We start from the raw sequence: 21308 nt of genomic DNA on the forward strand, positions 1-21308 counted from the left end.
CCTGACCCTGGCACAAAGCCAGCAAATTTTTCTCAGCCTGATCCACTGAATTAGGCTCATCGTACAGCAATCCGAGCGCCAGGAAAAACGCATCGACACTACTCAATGCAGGGTCTCCTGGCGCAAGAGAAAATGCCCAGTCTTGAGGGTCGCCGCGCAAAAAATAAATAATCAAAACCTGTTGAATAGGATTACCAGAAGAATGAGGTTTCAAGGCCAGAAATAGCTTACAATTATTTTTGAAACTTAGAAACTTAGTTCTATCTCCAAAAAACAAATCAGGAATAGGAATTCTTGGTTCTAACATAGATTTCTGATCAATAGTATCTTGAATTTTTTGTACATTTATAACGAGATTATCCATTGAAGAGCACAGACCCTGAATATCCATGTCCACACCTGTGTCCAGAATCACCCAAATGTCTAGGGGAAAAGAAAAAAAAAAAGTGAACACAAAGCAGAAAAAAAAAAAAAAAAAAAATGATGTCAGAACTTTTTCTTTCCCTCTATTGAGAATCATTAGTTTGGGCTCCTTGTACTGTTATGTTTGCTAATGACAGGTGTTATGAAGGCAATCCAGAAACACAGTGTGCTTAGCGATCAGAGCGCACACAGTGATCTGACAAATACCCAAAAATACAAGAACGAGCTCTGAGACGTGGAAACTCTGTAGACTGCACACCTGATCCTATCCTAAACACAACTAAAAGCGGCTGTGGATTGCGCCTAACAACTACCTAGGCAACTCGGCACAGCCTAAGAAACTAGCTAGCCTGAAGATAGAAAAATAGGCCTGACTTGCCCCAGAGAAATTCCCCAAAGGAAAAGGCAGCCCCCCACATATAATGACTGTGAGTAAGATGAAAAGACAAAACGTAGGGATGAAATAGATTCAGCAAAGTGGGGCCCGATATTCTAGGACAGAGCGAGGACAGTAAAGCGAACTTTGCAGTCTACAAAAAACCCTAAAGCAAAACCACGCAAAGGGGGCAAAAAAAAACCCACCGTGCCGAACTAACGGCACGGCGGTACACCCTTTGCGTCTCAGAGCTTCCAGCAAAACAAAAGACAAGCTGGACAGAAAAAAAGCAACAAAAAAGCAAAAAGCACTTAGCTATACAGAGCAGCAGGTCACAGGAACAATCAGGAGAAGCTCAGATCCAACACTGAAACATTGACAAGGAGCAAGGATAGCAGCGTCAGGCGGAGTTAAGTAATGAAGCAGTTAACGAGCTCACCAGAACACCTGAGGGAGGAAGCTCAGAAGCTGCAGTACCACTTGTGACCACAGGAGTGAATTCAGCCACAGAATTCACAACAGGGATCATTCTCTTGTTGGAAGACAAATCTCCGTCCCAGTCTCAGGTCTTCTGCAGACTCCAACAGGTTTTCTTCATGAATGGTCCTGTATTTGGCTCCATCCATCTTCCCATCAATTTTAACCATCTTCCCTGTCCCTGACGAAGTATAGCAGGTCCAAACCATGATGCTGCCACCACCATGTTTGACAGTGGGGATGATGTGTTCAGGGTGATGAGCTGTGTTGCCTTTAAGTCAAACATTTCGTTTGGCATAGTTGCCAAAAAGTTCGATTTTGGTTTCATCTGACTAGAGCAACTTCTTCCACATGTTTGGTGTAACTCCCAGGTGGCTTGTTGCAAACTTTAAACAACACTTTTTATGGATATCTTTGAGAAATGGCTTTCTTCTTGCCACTCTTCCATAAAGGCAAGATTTGTGCAGTGTACGACTGATTGTTGTCCTATGGACAGGCTGTCCCACCTCAGCTGTAGATCTCTGTAGCTCATCCAGAGTGATCATGGGCCTCTTGGCTGCATTTCTGATCAGTCTTCTCCTTGTTTGAGATTAAAGTTTAGAGGGATGGCCGGGTCTTGGTAGATTTTGCAGTGGTATGATACTCTTTCCATTTCAATATGATCGCTTGCACAGCGCTCCTTGGGATGTTTAAAGTTTTGGAAATAATTTTGAATCCAAATCCGGCTTTAAACTTTTCCACAACAGTATCACGGACCTGCCTGTTGTGTTCCTTGGTCTTCATGATGCTCTCTGTGCTTCAAACAGAACCCTGAGACTATCCCAGAGCAGGTGCATTTATACGGAGACTTGATTACACACAGGTGGATTATATTTATCATCAGGCATTTAGGACAACATTGGATCATTCAGAGATCCACAATGAACTTCTGGACTGAGTTTGCTGCACTGAAAGTAAAGGGGCTGAATAATATTGCACGCCCCACTTTTCAGTTTTTGAATTTCCACAAAAATTAAAAATAACCAATAAATTTCGTTCAACTTCACAATTGCGTTCCACTTGTTGATTCTTCACCAAAAATTTACATTTGGTATCTTTATATTTGAAGCATGATATGTGGAAAAAGGTTGAAAAGTTCCAGGGGGCCGAATACTTTCGCAAGGTACTGTATGTATAAGGTTATATGCCACTCTTACGTTGAGTTTGCAAAATCATTTATCTCCAGATAATTGGCTAAACAGGTCAGGTATAGAGGGTAAAGGATTGGGAAGGTGAGCTGTGATTTTATTAATCTCTCTGAAGTCCAAGCATGGACGCCGCCCTCCATCCTATTAACAAAACCCCACAGTGACTGGAGAGGTGCATGGCCGTATATAACCCTTAGCCGGACACTGGAAGGGGTTAAATAAGCGAGATTTCGGCATTTTAGCTCCCGGTGTGGAGGCGATAGCACAAGCATATGCCGCCATATACTAGACGTCCGGTAACCGGTAATAATTCCCTCATGTGTGGGGTCTATTTGTCTCCAGAGAAATCACACGTTACATTCCACACATAACATTGTGTAGAAAAGGCGGCGCGAGGTAATTGTGCCAGTAGTGAGGGCGAACAATGGCGGAAATGTCACTGACTGAGGAGAAGTCTCCATGTAGCGTCTTCACTGCGGATCACGTGACCCCTGACTCCTCCCCCTGTGACCTCATCACAGGTCCTGTGCGCACAGAGCAGCCATATATGTGGAGTGCGGCTCTGCAGGTGGAGGTATGTGGAGATTCCCCATTACTGAGCGCGGGGGGGGACATTAACCCCTTCTGCACGGAGACTCTTTATAAGAATCATAACGTTGTTGTTCTGTTTCCTGTAATAGATACATACGAGCCAACTATGGAGGACAGGAAGTGAGGGAGCGGATTGTTCTCCTAGTACAGGGCCCCTTTCTTGGCCCCACACAGTGTAATGCCCCCATTATGCCCTGTAAGCAGGGTTCTGCCCCACACCCAGCTGCCTCGGGCACTTTACCATGAGCTAGTACCTCAGATTCTTCCCCACACCCCTTTCCTTTGCTTGGCGCCAAATCTGTTCTGCCTTTGGGGCTCCGGCCTTTATAGTATCAGTAACTGTGTCATCAAGGTCTCCTGACCAGGTGCACCATCTAGACCAGTGGTCCCCAACTCCAGGCCTCGAGGGCCGCCAACAGTGCAGGTTTTCAGGATTTCCTTAGTATTGCACAGGGGTTGGAATCATCACCTGTGCAGATGATCACATTACCACCGATGCAATACTAAAGAAATCCTGAAAACCTGCACTGTTGGCGGCCCTCGAGGCCTGGAGTTGGGGACCCCTGATCTAGACTCTTCCCTCCGGAAACCCTCCCTCTTCCCATTGATGTCACATGGTCCCGTCTGGACGGCTGATAGCAGTCTTTTTCTACAAATGCAGCACAGCCCTGAGGAGTCTTTTTTATGACTCTCCTTTTTACACCCCTTATGCAATATATATGATGGCGCTCACACAGTATAATGTTTCCACAGTACTGGCATCTCTCGTAAAAGGATTTTCACACTACCGCCATACCCCCACACAGTATAATGTTCCTACAGTACCACCATACCCCCACACACAGTATAATGTTCTCATACTACCGCCATACCCCCACACTCAGTATAATGTTCCTACAGTACCTCCATCCCACCACACAGTATAATGTTCTCATAGTACCGCCATACCCCCACACACAGTATAATCTTCTCATAGTTCCGCAATACCCCCACACACAGTATAATGTTCATACACTACCGCCATACCCCCACACACAGTATAATCTTCTCATAGTTCCACCATACCCCCACACACAGTATAATCTTCTCATAGTTCCACCATACCCCCACACACAGTACACAGTATAATGTTCCTACACTACCGCCATCCCACCACACACAGTATAATCTTCTCATAGTACCGCCATACCCCCACACACACTATACAGTATTTTGTTCCCACAATAGTGGCTTCCCACAGACACAGGATAGTTTCCACAGGACTGCCATCCCCCTCACACACAGTATAATGTCCCCACAGTACTGCCCCCTACATGCACAATATGGTACCATCCACCTCGCTGACTACCTCCGACCACTGACAGTTAATTAATAAATTCTCACTTAGCCTCATTCTTGGTGCAAACACTAATGAACCCAGGATCTATGAGATATTTACCATACGATAGTTGGATAGGCAGGAGTGTATCATCCATAAAGGTAGCCCACTCGGTTGCTATGATGCCTATGAATTGACAGGACTCGGTGGGGTGTGGTATTGGTCACCCTCCTTCCCATCATCACAATTTCAGCGATATCCACACTCCCATGACGGTGATACCACTGAATAGATTAGTGAATCAGGGAGTGGAAAGCTCCTGATCCACCATTCAGCCTTCACTTCTGAGTCTGAGACTCCGTGCATTGCAGGCACAATGACGTCACTACATCGCAACTGTAGTACGGAGCCTCAGTACTCACACCGCACAGACCAGAGCAGCGCACCTCAGGAACCGGGTTGGCTGAGTAGTGTGTTTTTTTTTTAAATATCAGGTATTTTGGGTGCATCGTATTAAGAGAAGAGCTGTTGGGACTCTCATACTGAATGTGTGCCTGGTAGGTGCCATTATACTGGGGTTGTGGTGGACTGTAAATGCCTCCATACTGAGTGGATTTTTTTATTTTGTGTAGCAGGTTGTAGTGGCCATAATTAGAGATGATCGAATATGTTCAGAAAATGATCGCCAAACATAAATTGGGCACGAATATGGTACATTCGGATTCATGATCGGTAGCACGAGCATTTTTCTTAAGATCGGAAAAAGTCGGTAAAATTCGGTAAAAGATATAATAGAAGCCGGCAATACATGTGCCTCGTTTAGTAAAATCACAGCCATCAATGTGGGAGATTGGGATTCAAATCCTGGCTCTGCCCTGTTGGACATAATATACCAGTAGTGGTCCATAACACTATGGTGCCTACCTCAATAAACATGAGAGTGTCACGAGCAAAGAGAGTCATGCCGGCTCATACGTCACCTGGATTAACAAGGTCCACGTCAGATGTCGAGGAACCAGGACAATCTGATCATACATGGGCTACTGGACCAAAACATACATGGACAGGGCAAGAGAACCTGGATCTGATGAAATGCTACTATAACAGCAGACCAAATGGGAGAGGATATATGAAGCTTATAAGGAAACTCTGGATGGATACATCACCTGCATGTCCACTGAGAAACAACTAGTCACTACTCACTAGGGTTGAGCGACTTCTACTTTTATAGGATCGGGTCGGGTTTCACGAAACCCGACTTTTTCAAACGTCGGGTCGAGTGAAATCGGCCAATCCTATAAAAAAGTCGGGGTCGGGGTCGGTCGAAACTTGAAACCCAATGCAGTGCATTGGGTTTCCAATGGTTCCCAGGGTCTGAAGGAGCGGAAACTCTCCTTCAGGCCCTGCGATCCATATTTAAGTGTAAAATAAAGACTTAAAATAAAAAATATTGCTATACTCACCCTCGGACGCGCCCTGGTACTAACCGGGAACCTTCCTTCCTTCGAATCAGCGCTTGCAGGACCTTGCGGTGTTGTCGCGGCTTGTGATTGGTCGCGCGACCGCCCATGTGACCGCTCGCGCGACCAATCACAAGCCGCGATGTCACCGCAAGGTCCTGCAAGCGCTGAATCTTAGGAAGGAAGGCTGCCGGAAAGAAGCAGGGCGCGTCCGAGGGTGAGTATATACCTCACTGTTTCAATGCAGGGCGCGCAGGCGCTGGAGTGCCTGAAGGGAAGGGGAACCTGGCGTAGCGACACGCAGCAGCCTCACTGTCTCTGGCAGCTGGCCGAGCAGTGCCAGTGCCGCGGGCCGTTTAAAATCGTCAGGCGGGCCGGATGCGGCCCGCGGGCAGCATCTTGCCCGGGTCTGAGATAGACCAATCTAAGCACAGTCTGGATTGACTACACCAAAGCCTATGACTCAATGCCACACACATGGATCTGTGAATGCTTGGCTCTGTACAATGTCAACAGGAAATTAAGAACCTTCCTCAGAAACTCACTGGGGCAATGGAGAACAACATTGGAAGTCAACTCAAGACAACTAGCACAAGTGACCATCAAATGTATCATATGCCAAGGTGATGCACTGTCCCCATTGCTGTTCTGCATAGGCTTGAACCCCTCAGTCAGATAATTATGGAGTCTGGCTATGGATACAAGTTCTAGAGTGGAAGCATCATCAGCCACCTCCTCTACATGGATGACATGAAGCTGTATAGTATGCGAAAAATGAATGAGACATCATTTACTGATCCACATGACAAGGATATACAGTGAAGACATCGGGATGTCCTTAGGACTGGAGAAGTGCGGCCGGTTATTAATAGAGAGGCAAGGTAGTCAAGACTGATGGAGTGGAATTACTAGCAGGGCACATAGCAGATGTACAGACATGCTACAAGTACCTCGGCATCCCACAAGGATATGATAACCATGATGAGGAGACAAGGAAAGCAGCAACATCCAAATACCATCCAAGCGCAAGACAGGTCCTGAAGAGCCAGCTCAATGGGAAGAATAAAATCTGTGCCATCAATACATATGCCCTGCTAGTTATCAGATACCCTGCTGGCATAGTGTGCTGGCCAAAAGAAGAGATGGAAGCTGCAGAAGTGAAAACACTAAAGCTCCTCACAATGCATGGAGGTCTCCACCCTAAGTCTAACACCCAAATATTGTATACCAACAGTAAGGAGGGTGGTCGAGGCTTGATAAGCATCCAAGCCACCATCACGGATGAAACAAGGAGTATCCAGGAATACATCAGAAAAATGGCACCAAAAGATGAGATGCTGAGAGAAAGCCTAAGGGTACCGTCACACTCCGCGACGCTGCAGCGATATAGATAACGATCCGACCTAAACTAGATCGCTGGAGCGTCGCTGTTTAGGTCGCTGTAGAGACGTCAAACACAGCAACTCCAGAACGATGCAGGAGCGATCCAGTGACGTAACAGCAACTCACTTATCGTTCTCGCTCCATGTAAAACGTTGCTGGCGTCATTGCTTTTGATGTCAAACATGACGATACACGCCGATCTAGCGACCAAATAAAGTTCTGGCCTTCTAGCTCCGACCAGCAATATAACAGCGGGATCCAGATCGCTGCTGCGTGTGAAACACAACGAGATCGCTATCCAGGACGCTGCAACGTCACGGATTGTTGTCGTTCTCGTTGCAAAGTTGCTGAGTGTGACGGTACCTTAAGGCAGCAACAACAGATCTGGAAGGAAGAACAGGAACATGAACCGCCATGGCAAGATAAGCCGCTGCATGGGATGTACCATCTGTAATGTCCACACGGTGTAAGGAATTTAAGAGAGAGTAAGCTTTAACTGTATTTTATTCTCCTCTTCTTCCTCCAGCACACAGCAGCATAAGATTTCCTCCTCAGGCCAGAACTGAAACTGAAACTCCTCTCAACTCCCGCCCTCGCTTTCTTAAAGAGACAGATCTAATTCTTATACATTACATCATCCCCTTTTTTTTTTTTTTTTTTTTTTTTTTTTTATATATATGTTAACCTAAAACAAATATTGACAATGTAACAATACAAAAATGTCCAAGAAAAACCATATGTCTGTATTGTCTTATTCCCCTTTTTTTTTAAACTATATCTCTTCAATAAGTCTCGATGGAGCCCTTCTTTCCCGTGTAGGGTAATGTCTGGGTTCATTGGGGGTGTCCACTGCTGACGGATCAGTCACCTCTTGTTGGTCCTCTCCACCGTCGGGTATCAAATCTTCCACTGGTGGGAGTTCATTATCATTGTTCTGCGGTATGATTTTAAAATGTGAGGAATTTCGAGTGATGGAGTGTCCGTCTCGCTCAGCCGTGACCATACTGCCTTTTCTCTCAGCAACATTATATTTTGCAGGACTATATACAGGTGAGGTTTTGTTGGTTGATTTTTGACGTACAACAACCATATCACCTCTTTTGATGGCACATGGCTGTGCCCGTCGCTTTCTGTCTGCATAATGTTTCATGGCTTGCTTGTTAAAGAAATCCGTTGATCGCACTGAAGAGTCATTTGGTAAGGGATGACTGGTCACATCAGGGATCCGTGTACGAAGAGTTCTGCTGAACATTAGATGAGATGGCGCAGCATTAGTGGTGGAATGTGGCGTGTTGCGGTAATTGCGCAGGAATTTGTATAGTGACTGTTTCAGTGGGGTGTGCTCCAGGCTAGCTGCCTTGATTCGTTTCCCCATGGTGCGCATGAAACATTCTACGATTCCATTGGCTTGCGGCCAGCAAGGTGTGATTTTTCTGTGGCTGAACCCCAAGTATTCAGAAAACTGTGCAAACACATGTCCATTGAATGGAGGTCCATTATCTGTTTTGACCACTCTTGGAATGCCATATGCAGAGAATATGTCGTCCAGTTCTGGTATGACACTATTAGCAGACGTTGAAGAGATGAATGAAATGACAGGGTATCTAGAATATTCATCAATTGTTACTAGAATGTATTGGCCATTTGGTAATGGTCCATATATGTCGACTGCCACTTCCTCCCATACAGCAGTGGGTAACGGAGACATTTGTAATGGCTCTAGAGTTGATGATGGAGTAATTAATTGACAAGTGGAGCAATGTCCAATCTTCTCTTCCACCAATTTATCCATATTTGGGAACCACACTTTTTCTCTGAGTAACTTTTTTGTGCCAACAATTCCTAGATGACCTTCGTGTGCTATCTGTATGACTAGGTTGCGCAAGGCCTTAGGTACAACCAGTTTGGTACCACGAAGGATGAGTTGATCTTCAGTGACTGATAATTCCTCACGTACATTTGAAAATAGTTTTAACTCTTTCAGATCAATCCCATCTTCAGGAAATTTTTTCTTTTGAATTTCATGCCACCTTCTATTTTGGATAATTTGTATTAAGGCACAGAGTGTCTTGTCACTTGTTGTTGTATTCACAAACTGATCAACAGAAAGTGCTTTTGGCACAGCGTGAGCTGCAACAAAGTGGATGTATTCTTCAATGGAGGAATGCACAGGTAAATCATCATTCGTGGGATGTCTTGAGAGATAATCAGCCGGATTGCTGTATTTTCCAGGTTTGTGAACAATTTTGTAATTATAGTCCTGTAGACGTAGACCCCATCGTTCAATCCGTGCTGGCATTTTAGCTCGGGGATTTCCAAAAATTGTAAGGAGAGCTTGATGATCTGTGACAATAGTGAAGGGAGCGCCATAGAGAAATAAGTGAAAGTGTTCACATCCCCAGATGACTGCCAAGCTTTCTTTTTCAGGTTGTGAATATTTTTTTTCATTGCTTGTTAAGCTTTTACTTGCATAGGAAATGATGTGGGGACTTTGATTGTCATCCTTGTATTGTGCTAAAATTGCACCCAGTCCCACGGGACTAGCATCCACAATCAGTTCGGTTCGAAGAGCTGGATCAAAATAGGCCATAGTGGTTGTTGAGCAGAGTTCGTTTTTGATTGTTTCAAAAGAGGCCTGACAGTCTTGGGACCATTGAAAAACGCAATTTTGTTTCGTAAGTTCCCTTAATGGAGTGCTGATTGTCGAAAAATTTTGGAATATATCTAGCACAGTAACTTGCCATTCCAAGAAAAGAGCGCACTTCACTGGCTTCCTGTGGAATTGAAGCTGCTCTGATGGATTCCACTTTCTTGGGATCAGGTCGTACTCCTTCCGCCGAGAAAATGTGACCATAGAACTCCAATGAATTTTTATCAAATTCGCATTTTTCTTTGTTTAAAGTGAGTCCAGCAGAGAGCAGACATTCAAAGATAGCATATAGAGCACGATTATGTTCAGCTTGAGTTTTCCCAAAAACCAGTATGTCATCACTGTAATTAAAGGCATTTGGAATATGTTGAATGACGCTCCTTATTGTATCTTGAAAAATTTCTGCTGCTGAGCAGACCCCAAACGTCAATCTTTTGTATCTTCTGAGACCCACATAGGTGGAAAATGTTGTTAAGTATCTGGATTCTGGACTCAATTCTAATTGATGATAGCCCTTATTGAGGTCGAGCTTTGAAAAAACAGTTGCTCCATTTAATAAATTGATAATGTCATCAATTGTGGGTGAGATGTGTCTTTCCCTTTTGAATAGCAGTGTTGGGCAGGCGCATGTCAACACACAGTCTTACCTGCTCTGGAGTCTTTGGTTTTGGAACTACCACAAGTGGAGAGACCCACGGAGTGGGACCAGAAACAGTTTCAATTACATCATCATCCATGAGTAATTGGAGTTCCTTTTCTACCTTCTTTCTCAGGTGAAATGGAATACGCCTGTGAGCCTGGGCTACTGGACGGACACTGTCATCCACATGAAGATGCACTTGAGAGTCCTTTAATTTCCCCAATCCACTAAATAGGGAGGGAAAACTGTTCACCATGGCTTGTACATCCAGGTCCGCAGGGTCGGTTATGGTATGAACAATCTGGATGAGTCCTAGCTTCAAGGCAGTGTGATAGCTGAGAAGACAGCCTCCGGATCCTTGTAATGTGTGAAAAGTGGTTTTCTGCCTATTTTCTTTATAGCTAAGTTCAGCATCAAATTGTCCCATTGTAACTAGAGGTGTTTTAGATCCATATGGGAAGATTTTAGTATGCACTTGCTGTAAGACTGGCTTTGTTTTCAACTGTTCATAAGTATTGCTGTCTATGATATCCACCGAAGCTCCTGTATCTATGGTAAAGGTGATATCCGTGTTGCAGATGGTGAGTGTAATACATGGAGACTGCACTGAGCCAGTGACAGAAGTTGTGAACACATAGTTCTCAGCCACAGACATTTCTTCTATATCCTGATTTACCATTTTTATATTTGCAGGCTTTGTCATTGGCAGAGGAGACTTGTTGGGCACTGATTTGCAGACAACTGCAAAATTGTTCCCTTTTCCACATTTACTGCAAGTTTGTCCTATAGCTGGACATTTGTTCATGTGGTGAGGGAAATCTTGTCCACATCTATAACATTTCTTCTGTTGCGGGGCCTGCTTGCCTTGTGCACTGTTATGTTTGAGATTATGCACATGTAAATGATCCCCACTCTCCATTGTAGTTGCCTGATGATCTGCTATCTCTATAGCACGGGCCATCTTGAGTAAATCATGCAGAGAGAGATCCTGCTGCAGAGCTTTACGCCTTATGGTATTAGACGAGCAGGTGACAATTACTTGAGTTAGGATTTCATCATCTACGTCAGTAAATGCACACCCATGTGCTAGTTCTTTTAGCCGGGTGACATAGGTGTCTATGGATTCTTCTGGAAGCTGCTTAGCAATCCTGAACTTGTATCTTTCATATCTGATGTTTTGTTTAGGGTTGAAGTAGTCAGTGAGAGCTTTGGAGCATTTGCTGTACGTGTCTGTCTCTGCTGCCGGTAATGTGCTGTATATGTCATAGACTCCTGTGCCCGCACAATGCAGGAACACGGCTTTTTTTCTGTTCTCCTCTCTTATATCTATTGCTTCCAGGAAATTCTCAAATCGATTTAACCATTTTCTCCAGTTATGAGAGAGATTAGTGACATCAGTCATATCAAACTGTGGGAACATGTGCAAGTATTCAGCCATGATGGAGTCTCTCAGTGGTGCTGGCGTGTGAAGCAGTAAAGCAGGCGTCAGTACTCACAGTAGCAGGTGATTCAATCCCATCCTCGTCGCCAGTTGTAATGTCCACACGGTGTAAGGAATTTAAGAGAGAGTAAGCTTTAACTGTATTTTATTCTCCTCTTCTTCCTCCAGCACACAGCATACAGCAGCATAAGATTTCCTCCTCAGGCCAGAACTGAAACTGAAACTCCTCTCAACTCCCGCCCTCGCTTTCTTAAAGAGACAGATCTAATTCTTATACATTACACCATCGACAGATAATGGAGGTGGCTGACATGAAGAAAACCTACCAATGGCTGGAGAAAGCTGGACTTCGAGACAGCACAGAGGCACTAATCATGGCGGTACAAGAGCAAATACTAAGTACCACATCCACAGAAGCAGGAATCTACCACACAAGAGAAGAAAAACCGTCCAACACATAGTGGCAGGATGTAAAATGCAAGCAGGAACAGCGTATACAGAATGCCACAACCAAGTAGTGGGAGTTGTATACAGGAACATCTGCACAGCATATGGGCTAATTCCCTCTAAGTCCAGGTGGGAGACCCCAGAAAAAGTGGTGGAGAATATAAAGCCTAAAATCCTGTGGGACGTCAAGATCCAGACGGATAAGCAGGTGTGAGCTAACCAACCAGACATTGTGATAGTAGACAAGGATCTGAAGACAGCAGTGATAATAGATGTGGCAGTGCCAAGTGACAGCAACATCAGAGAGAAGGAATATGAGAAGCTGGACAAATACCAGGGCCTCAAAGAAGAACTGGAGAAGATGTGGAAGGTGAAGGCAACAGTGATTCCAGTGGTGATAGGAGCACTTGCAGCAGTGACCCCTAAGTGGGAAGAATGGCTACAACAAATCCCAGGAGCAACATCTGAGCTCTCTCTCCAGAAAAGCGCAATGCTGGGAACAACTAAGTTCTTGAGCAGAACCCTCAAACTCCAAGGCCTCTGGTAGAGGACCCGAGAATGAGAAAGGATGACAAAGACCACCTCCATTGGGGGTGAGAAGGAAGTTTTTTTTTATAGATGTCAGTGACACGGTGTATAAATATTACCTAGATAGATAGATGAAAAGCCGGTAATTCAGCAGCCGTGGTAGTGTAAAATCACTGCGGGAGCCGACAGGATAGAAGACATGGATTACATTTTACAAACAGATTAGGTAGATATATAGATATCTGTGACAAATACAATTAGTACAGTGTGTGCAGCTTAAGCTGGAGTCACACATAACGATATCGTTAACGATATCTTAGCAACATCACGCTTTTGGTGACGTAGCAACGATCCCGCTAATGATCTCGTTATGTGTGACAGCGACCAACGGTCAGGCCCCTGCTGGGAGATCGTTGGTCGTTGGGGAATGATCAGGACCTTTTTTTGGTCGCTGATGATTCGCTGTCATCGCTGGATCGGCGTGTGTGACGCCGATCCAGCGATGTGTTGACTTGTAACCAGGGTAAATATCGGGTTACTAAGCGCAGGGCCGCGCTTAGTAACCCGATATTTACCCTGGTTACCATTGTAAAAGTTAAAAAAAAGTACATACTCACATTCTGATGTCTGTCATGTCCCCCGGCGTCCACATGGTGAAAACTGCTTTCGGCAGGAGCGCTGCTAATGCACGCGCTCTGGCCGAGAGCTTCCCTGCACTGACTGTGTCAGCGCCGGCCATAAAGCAGAGCACACGCTGTTACTGCCGGCGCTGACACAGTCAGTGCAGGGAAGCTCTCGGCCGGAGCGCGTGCATTAGCAACGCTCTTGCCGAAAGCAGTTTTAACCCTGTGGACGCCAGCGGGGGACGTGACAGACATCAGAATGTGAGTATGTAATGTTTTTTTTTTTACTTTTACAATGGTAACCAGGGTAAATATCGGGTTACTAAGCGCGGCCCTGCACTTAGTAACCCGATGTTTACCCAGGTTACCCGGGTGCTGCAGGGGGACTTCGGCATCGTTGAAGACAGTTTCAACGATACCAAAGTCGTTCCCCTGATCGTTGGTCGCTGGAGAGAGCTGTCTGTGTGGCAGCTCCCCAGTGACCACACAACGACTTACCAACGATCACGGCGAAGTCGTATCGCTGGTTGTGATCGTTGGTAAGTCGTTTAGTGTGACTAAAGCTTTACTGTACATGTATTTAATTAATAAAAGCTAATTTTTCTGAAAAAAATGGTGTGGGCGCTGTGAGATCCTCGCTAGCACCGTGAGGAAGTCGCACAGTGCAGAGGCGAGTTCACCGGGAGAATTTCACTGCGGTGAATTTCAACTCTGCACTGTGCGACTTCTCATGATGCTAGCGGGAATCTCACTGAGGTCACAGCAGTTCAGCCTCAGTGACATCACCGCTAGTCACTGACGCTGCGTTCCCAGCACCTCATTCACCAGTGGTTCTCAGCCTGGACGGTCACAACTTGGCATCGTCCAGGTTGAAAACTATTTCTCCCCCAGACATGGATTACGGAGTGGGACAGAACGACAGACAGGTATGGTATATTGTTGTTTTATTATTTTAATTTTAGTACAGGAGATCGAGGGCTTTGGTGGAATTAGGCGAGGTCGTAAATATGGTGTAATTGAGATTATTAAATTAGTCTGTGTTGTTTTTTTCAATTCACTTTATTCTTGCTGTGTCTTTATTTACCATATAACTATAGGATTAGTAATGGATGGCAAAGCAAGTAAGTATGCGGCACTCACCCTTTTTTTGCTGTGTATTCATGCTCTTTATTGGATATAGCTTGTACAAGTTTATACATCCATGTTAGGACATCAGATTCACAGGAGGGTGCGGTAGTGGAGAGTGGGCGACGGCCGTTTCGCACGGAATGTGCTTCAACGGGTCCAGGTGATTGATTACCAAAAAAACAAGTGAAAGTGACTTAATAACAAGTAATCATCTCTAAAAATATTGTTGTGTTAGATAGAGACTACTATATTAGAGAAGCCTTCACACAATTAAATGATCCTGTCACCTATTGTCCGCTACCAAACAATCCCACCCAGAAATATAAAACAAAATTAAGAACGCTGCTGAGAAAATTTGTAGAAAAAGGAGTATTATCTAAAAAACGAGCAGAAAGCTTATTGCCAGAATGTCCTCAATACCCATACTGGTATAGCATACCAAAAGTGCATAAGTGCATAAAAGAACCGCCAGGACGTCCCATAATTTCTGGGATCAATTCGGTAACAGAATCTCTGTCCCATTATATAGATTGGTTATTAAAGCCACTTTTACCAACAATTCCATCGTATATTAAAGACTCTGGAGATCTGGTTTTAGCTTTAAAAAAGATAGACTGGCAATGCACGTTCTCACTAACATCAATCGACGTAGTGAATTTGTATACCCGTATTCCTCAAGAGAAAGGCATACAAGCTATCCAAAAAATTCTACAAGACAGAAATCTCGATTTAGAGATAATTTCTTTTATTATAGAGGGTTTAGAATTTATACTCTCCCATAACTCCTTCAAATTTATGGATAAATGGTACAAACAATTAGTAGGGACTGCAATGGGTACGCCCACTGCATGTACTTATGCAAATCTTTTCTTAGCAGTCTTCGAAGATACATATATTACCAACATAAATAACCCCTTTCTCAAACACATTCGTCTTTTTATTAGATTTGTGGACGATATTTTTATAATTTGGGACGGAAATAAGGCGGAATTCGATAACTTTGTAGAATATCTGAATTAATGTAACACAGATAACATGCGATTTACATCTTGCTATGGAGCTGACAGTCTAGAGTATTTAGATGTGAAAATAGAAATGATAGAAGGTGAGATAACAACTAAGGTCTTCAAAAAACCAACGGCAACTAACAACTTGTTGCATTTTGATAGTGCACACCTGATGCATACTAAGAGAGGACTCCCATTTAGCCAAATGGTTAGATTACGAAAAATCAACAATAATAATCAAATTTTCAACGAACAAATAGGTGAGTTAAAATCACGCTTTATGAATAGAGGCTATCCCCTGCAGGTTTTAAAAGAAGCTGAAAACCGTATTAGTAATTGTTCACAAGCAGACGTTCTAAAAAGAAAAAGAAAATCTCCCCAAGAGGAGAATACTAATGAAGAGAGGTTCTCTTTCTGCTTTAAGCATAGTAATATGGATAGTATTGTGCACGCATCAATACGGAAAAACTGGCATGTGTTACAGACAGATAAAGATCTGGCACACATACACACCAGTGGGGTTGAGCGAAACGGATCGTTCATTTTCAAAAGTCGCCGACTTTTGGCACAGTCGGGTTTCATGAAACCGGACCCGACCTCTGTGTGGGGTCGGCTATGCGGTACGCGACTTTCGCGCCAAAGTCGCGTTTCAATGACGCTAAAAGCGCCATTTCTCAGCCAATGAAGGTGGACGCAGAGTGTGGGCAGCGTGATGACATAGGTCCTGGTCCCCACCATCTTAGAGAAGGGCATTGCAGTGATTGGCTTGCTGTCTGCGGCGTCACGGGCTATAAAGGGGCGTTCCCGCCGACCGCCATCTTACTGCTGCTGATCTGAGCATAGGGAGAGGTTGCTGCCGCTTCATCAGAAGCAGGGATAGCGTTAGGCAGGGTCCATTAACCAACAAACCACTTGTGCTGTAGCGATTTCCACTGTCCAACACCACCTTTTGTTTGCAGGGACAGTGGAAGCTACATTTTTTTTTCCTCAGCGCTGTAGCTCATTGGGCTGCCCTAGAAGGCTCCCTGATAGCTGCATTGCTGTGTGTACACCGCTGTGCAAACCAACTGCTTTTTTTAAAGCACAAATCCTGTTGTTCCTTCCTTTCTGCACAGCTATCTTTTTTGTTTGTCCACACTTTTGATTTAATTTGTGCAGCAGTCCACTCCTTCTTATTGCTGCCTGCCATACCTGGCTGAGATTACTGCAGGGAGATAGTAATTGTAGGACAGTCCCTTTTTTTTTTTTTTTTTTAATTCTCTCTAAAAAAAAAAGTTGTGGGAGATTAAGATTGGCATTTCTGCTAGAGTGCCAGTCCTGTGTGTGCCAACTCTCTCCAATTTTGGGGCACAGAAAGCTTAGTGTGTAATACTGGCCCTGATTTCTTGGCAATTCTCCCTAACCAAAAAAAGGAGTGGGAGATTAAGATTGGCATTTCTGCTAGAGTGCCAGTCGTGTGTGTGCCATCTCTCTCAAATAGAGGGCCACAGAAAGCCTAGTGCCTGTTTTTGGTTTTTAAATTCTCACTTAAAAAAAAAAACAGTGGGAGATTAATATTGGCCTTTGTGCTTCTGTGCCAGTCCTGTGTGTGCCATCTCTCTCAAATTGTGGGCCACAGAAAGCCTAGTTTTTTTTTATTAATTTGGTTTATAAATTCTCCCTGACAAAAAAAAAAACAGTGGGAGATTAATATTGGCCTTTGTGCTTCTGTGCCAGTCGTGTGTGCCATCTCTCTGAAATAGTGGGCCATAGAAAGCCTATTTTTTTTTTTTTTGGTTTATAAATTCTCCCTGACCAAAAAAAAATAGTGGGAGATTAATATTGGCCTTTGTGCTTGTGTGCCAGTCGTGTGTGCCATCTCTCTGAAATAGTGGGCCACAGAAAGCCTAGTGCCTGTTTTGGTTATTAAATTCTCCCTGAAAAAAAAAAACAGTGGGAGATTAATATTGGCCTTTGTGCTTGTGTGCCAGTCCTGAGTGTGCCATCTCTATCAAATAGTGGGCCATAAAAAGCCTAGTGTGTTTTTTTTTTAATTGGGTTTATAAATTCTCGCTGACAAAAAAAAAACAGTGGGAGATTAATATTGGCCTTTTTGCTTGTGTGCCAGTCCTGTGTGTGCCATCTCTCTCAAATAGTGGGCCATAGAAAGCCTAGTGTTTTTTTTATTGGGTTTATAAATTCTCCCTGACAAAAAAAAACAGTGGGAGATTAATATTGGCCTTTGTGCTTGTGTGCCAGTCCTGTGTGTGCCATCTCTCTCAAATAGTGGGCCATAGAAAGCCTATTTTTTTTTTTATTTGGTTTATAAATTCTCCCTGAAAAAAAAACAGTGGGAGATTAATATTGGCCTTTGTGCTTCTGTGCCAGTCGTGTGTGCCATCTCTCAGAAATAGTGGGCCACAGAAAGCCTAGTGCCTGTTTTTGGTTATTACATTCTCCCTGAAAAACAAACAAACAGTGTGAGATTAATATTGGCCTATCTGCTTGTGTGCCAGTCCTGTGTGTGCCATCTCTCTCAAATAGTGGGCCACAGAAAGCCTAGTGTTTTTTTTTTTATTTGGTTTATAAATTCTCCCTGAACAAAAAAAAACAGTGGGAGATTAATATTGGCCTTTGTGCTTGTGTGCCTGTCCTGAGTGTGCCATCTCTATCAAATAGTGGGCCATAAAAAGCTTAGTGTGTTTTTTTTTTAATTGGGTTTATAAATTCTCGCTGACAAAAAATAAACAGTGGGAGATTAATATTGGCCTTTTTGCTTGTGTGCCAGTCCTGTGTGTGCCATCTCTCTCAAATAGTGGGCCATAGAAAGCCTATTTTTTTTTTTTTAATTTGGTTTATAAATTCTCCCTGACCCAAAAAACCAGTGGGAGATTAATATTGGCCTTTGTGCTTGTGTGCCAGTCCTGAGTGTGCCATCTCTCTCAAATAGTGGGCCATGGAAAGCCTAGTGTTTTTTTTTTTATTGGGTTTATAAATTCTCCCTGACAAAAAAAAAACAGTGGGAGATTAATATTGGCCATTGTGCTTGTGTGCCAGTCCTGTGTGTGCCATCTCTCTCAAATAGTGGGCCATAGAAAGCCTATTTTTTTTTTATTTGGTTTATAAATTCTCCCTGAAAAAAAAAACAGTGGGAGATTAATATTGGCCTTTGTGCTTCTGTGCCAGTCGTGTGTGCCATCTCTCAGAAATAGTGGGCCACAGAAAGCCTAGTGCCTGTTTTTGGTTATTACATTCTCCCTGAAAAACAAACAAACAGTGTGAGATTAATATTGGCCTTTCTGCTTGTGTGCCAGTCCTGTGTGTGCCATCTCTCTCAAATAGTGGGCCACAGAAAGCCTAGTGTTTTTTTTTTTATTCGGTTTATAAATTCTCCCTGAACAAAAAAAAACAGTGGGAGATTAATATTGGCCTTTGTGCTTGTGTGCCTGTCCTGAGTGTGCCATCTCTATCAAATAGTGGGCCATAAAAAGCCTAGTGTGTTTTTTTTTTAATTGGGTTTATAAATTCTCGCTGACAAAAAAAAAACAGTGGGAGATTAATATTGGCCTTTTTGCTTGTGTGCCAGTCCTGTGTGTGCCATCTCTCTCAAATAGTGGGCCATAGAAAGCCTATTTTTTTTTTTTTAATTTGGTTTATAAATTCTCCCTGACCCAAAAAACCAGTGGGAGATTAATATTGGCCTTTGTGCTTGTGTGCCAGTCCTGAGTGTGCCATCTCTCTCAAATAGTGGGCCATAGAAAGCCTAGTGTTTTTTTTTTTTATTGGGTTTATAAATTCTCCCTGACAAAAAAAAAAACAGTGGGAGATTAATATTGGCCATTGTGCTTGTGTGCCAGTCCTGTGTGTGCCATCTCTCTCAAATAGTGGGCCATAGAAAGCCTATTTTTTTAATTTGGTTTATAAATTCTCCCTGAAAAAAAAAAAAACAGTGGGAGATTAATATTGGCCTTTGTGCTTCTGTGCCAGTCGTGTGTGCCATCTCTCAGAAAGAGTGGGCCACAGAAAGCCTAGTGCCTGTTTTTGGTTATTAAATTCTCCCTGAAAAACAAACAAACAGTGTGAGATTAATATTGGCCTTTCTGCTTGTGTGCCAGTCCTGTGTGTGCCATCTCTCTCAAATAGTGGGCCACAGAAAGCCTAGTGTTTTTTTTTATTTGGTTTATAAATTCTCCCTGAACAAAAAAAAACAGTGGGAGATTAATATTGGCCTTTGTGCTTGTGTGCCTGTCCTGAGTGTGCCATCTCTATCAAATAGTGGGCCATAAAAAGCCTAGTGTGTTTTTTTTTTAATTGGGTTTATAAATTCTCGCTGACAAAAAAAAACAGTGGGAGATTAATATTGGCCTTTTTGCTTGTGTGCCAGTCCTGTGTGTGCCATCTCTCTCAAATAGTGGGCCATAGAAAGCCTATTTTTTTTTTTTTATTTGGTTTATAAATTCTCCCTGACCCAAAAAACCAGTGGGAGATTAATATTGGCCTTTGTGCTTGTGTGCCAGTCCTGAGTGTGCCATCTCTCTCAAATAGTGGGCCATAGAAAGCCTAGTGTTTTTTTTTTTATTGGGTTTATAAATTCTCCCTGACAAAAAAAAAACAGTGGGAGATTAATATTGGCCATTGTGCTTGTGTGCCAGTCCTGTGTGTGCCATCTCTCTCAAATAGTGGGCCATAGAAAGCCTATTTTTTTAATTTGGTTTATAAATTCTCCCTGAAAAAAAAAAAAACAGTGGGAGATTAATATTGGCCTTTGTGCTTCTGTGCCAGTCGTGTGTGCCATCTCTCAGAAAGAGTGGGCCACAGAAAGCCTAGTGCCTGTTTTTGGTTTTTAAATTCTCCCTGAAAAAAAAAGGAACAGTGGGAGATTAATATTGCCATTTGTGCTTGAGTGACAGTCCTGCGTGTGTGGCATCTCTCTCATTTGGTGCCACAGAAAACCGAGTGTGTAACATTGTGCCTGATTTTCCTTGCGGTCTCACCCACCTATAAAGGGATATCTAAATCCTACAGAAGTTAGAGTTCACCTTGTAAGTTGTTTGACAGTAACAAATACCGTTACTTTGGTTACGTTTTTAAAACAATGAGGAAGTCTGGTGGAAGAGGTCGTGGCCGTGGGCGTTCATTGCCAGCTGGTAATGATGGTAGTGGTGGTGCAGCATCAGGTGGTCGTGGGAAAAACAATATAGCACCTAAGTCCCGAGCTGTGGAGCCAGGTTCGTCGTCTGGCTACACAAGGCCTCGAACGCTCCCTTTTCTGGGAGTAGGAAAACCGCTTTTAAAGCCAGAGCAGCAAGAGCAAGTTTTGGCTTACTTTGCTAACTCAGCCTCTAGCTCTTTTGCCTCCTCTTCTGAAACTGGTAAATGTAATGCGCGTCGTTAGTGGATGTTCACGGTCAGGGACAAGTCGCTTCCTTGTCCTCTTCAGCAAAAACAACAACAGAGAAGGATGCAGCAGGCGACACAATGGGTTACTCCATGGAGCTCTTTACACATACCGTCCCTGGCTTAGAAAGTGAAACAGTTAACAGGCCATGCCCATTACAAGTTGAATCTGACATGGAGTGCACTAATGCACAGCCACAGCCAGACTACTATGCTGTTCCTTTGACTCAGACCACAACATTGCCCTCGCAGG

At 43.7% G+C, this 21308-nt stretch overlaps 1 protein-coding gene across 2 annotated transcripts in view; it reads left to right on the forward strand.

Annotated features, from left to right (window-relative positions):
- Positions 1-2999: 2999 nt before the first annotated feature.
- LOC138662983 (oocyte zinc finger protein XlCOF8.4-like) overlaps positions 3000-21308 on the forward strand; it is an 80303-nt gene continuing 61994 nt past the window's right edge. For both annotated transcript variants that reach the window (XM_069749012.1, XM_069749013.1), the window contains exon 1: positions 3000-3037. In XM_069749012.1, coding sequence (XP_069605113.1) covers positions 3011-3037 — 27 coding nt within the window. In that variant the 5' untranslated portion in view covers positions 3000-3010. The remainder of the gene's footprint in view (positions 3038-21308) is intronic.

Source organism: Ranitomeya imitator, chromosome 2 (assembly GCF_032444005.1).
Source record: "Ranitomeya imitator isolate aRanImi1 chromosome 2, aRanImi1.pri, whole genome shotgun sequence".
NCBI classification, from domain to species: domain Eukaryota; kingdom Metazoa; phylum Chordata; class Amphibia; order Anura; family Dendrobatidae; genus Ranitomeya; species Ranitomeya imitator.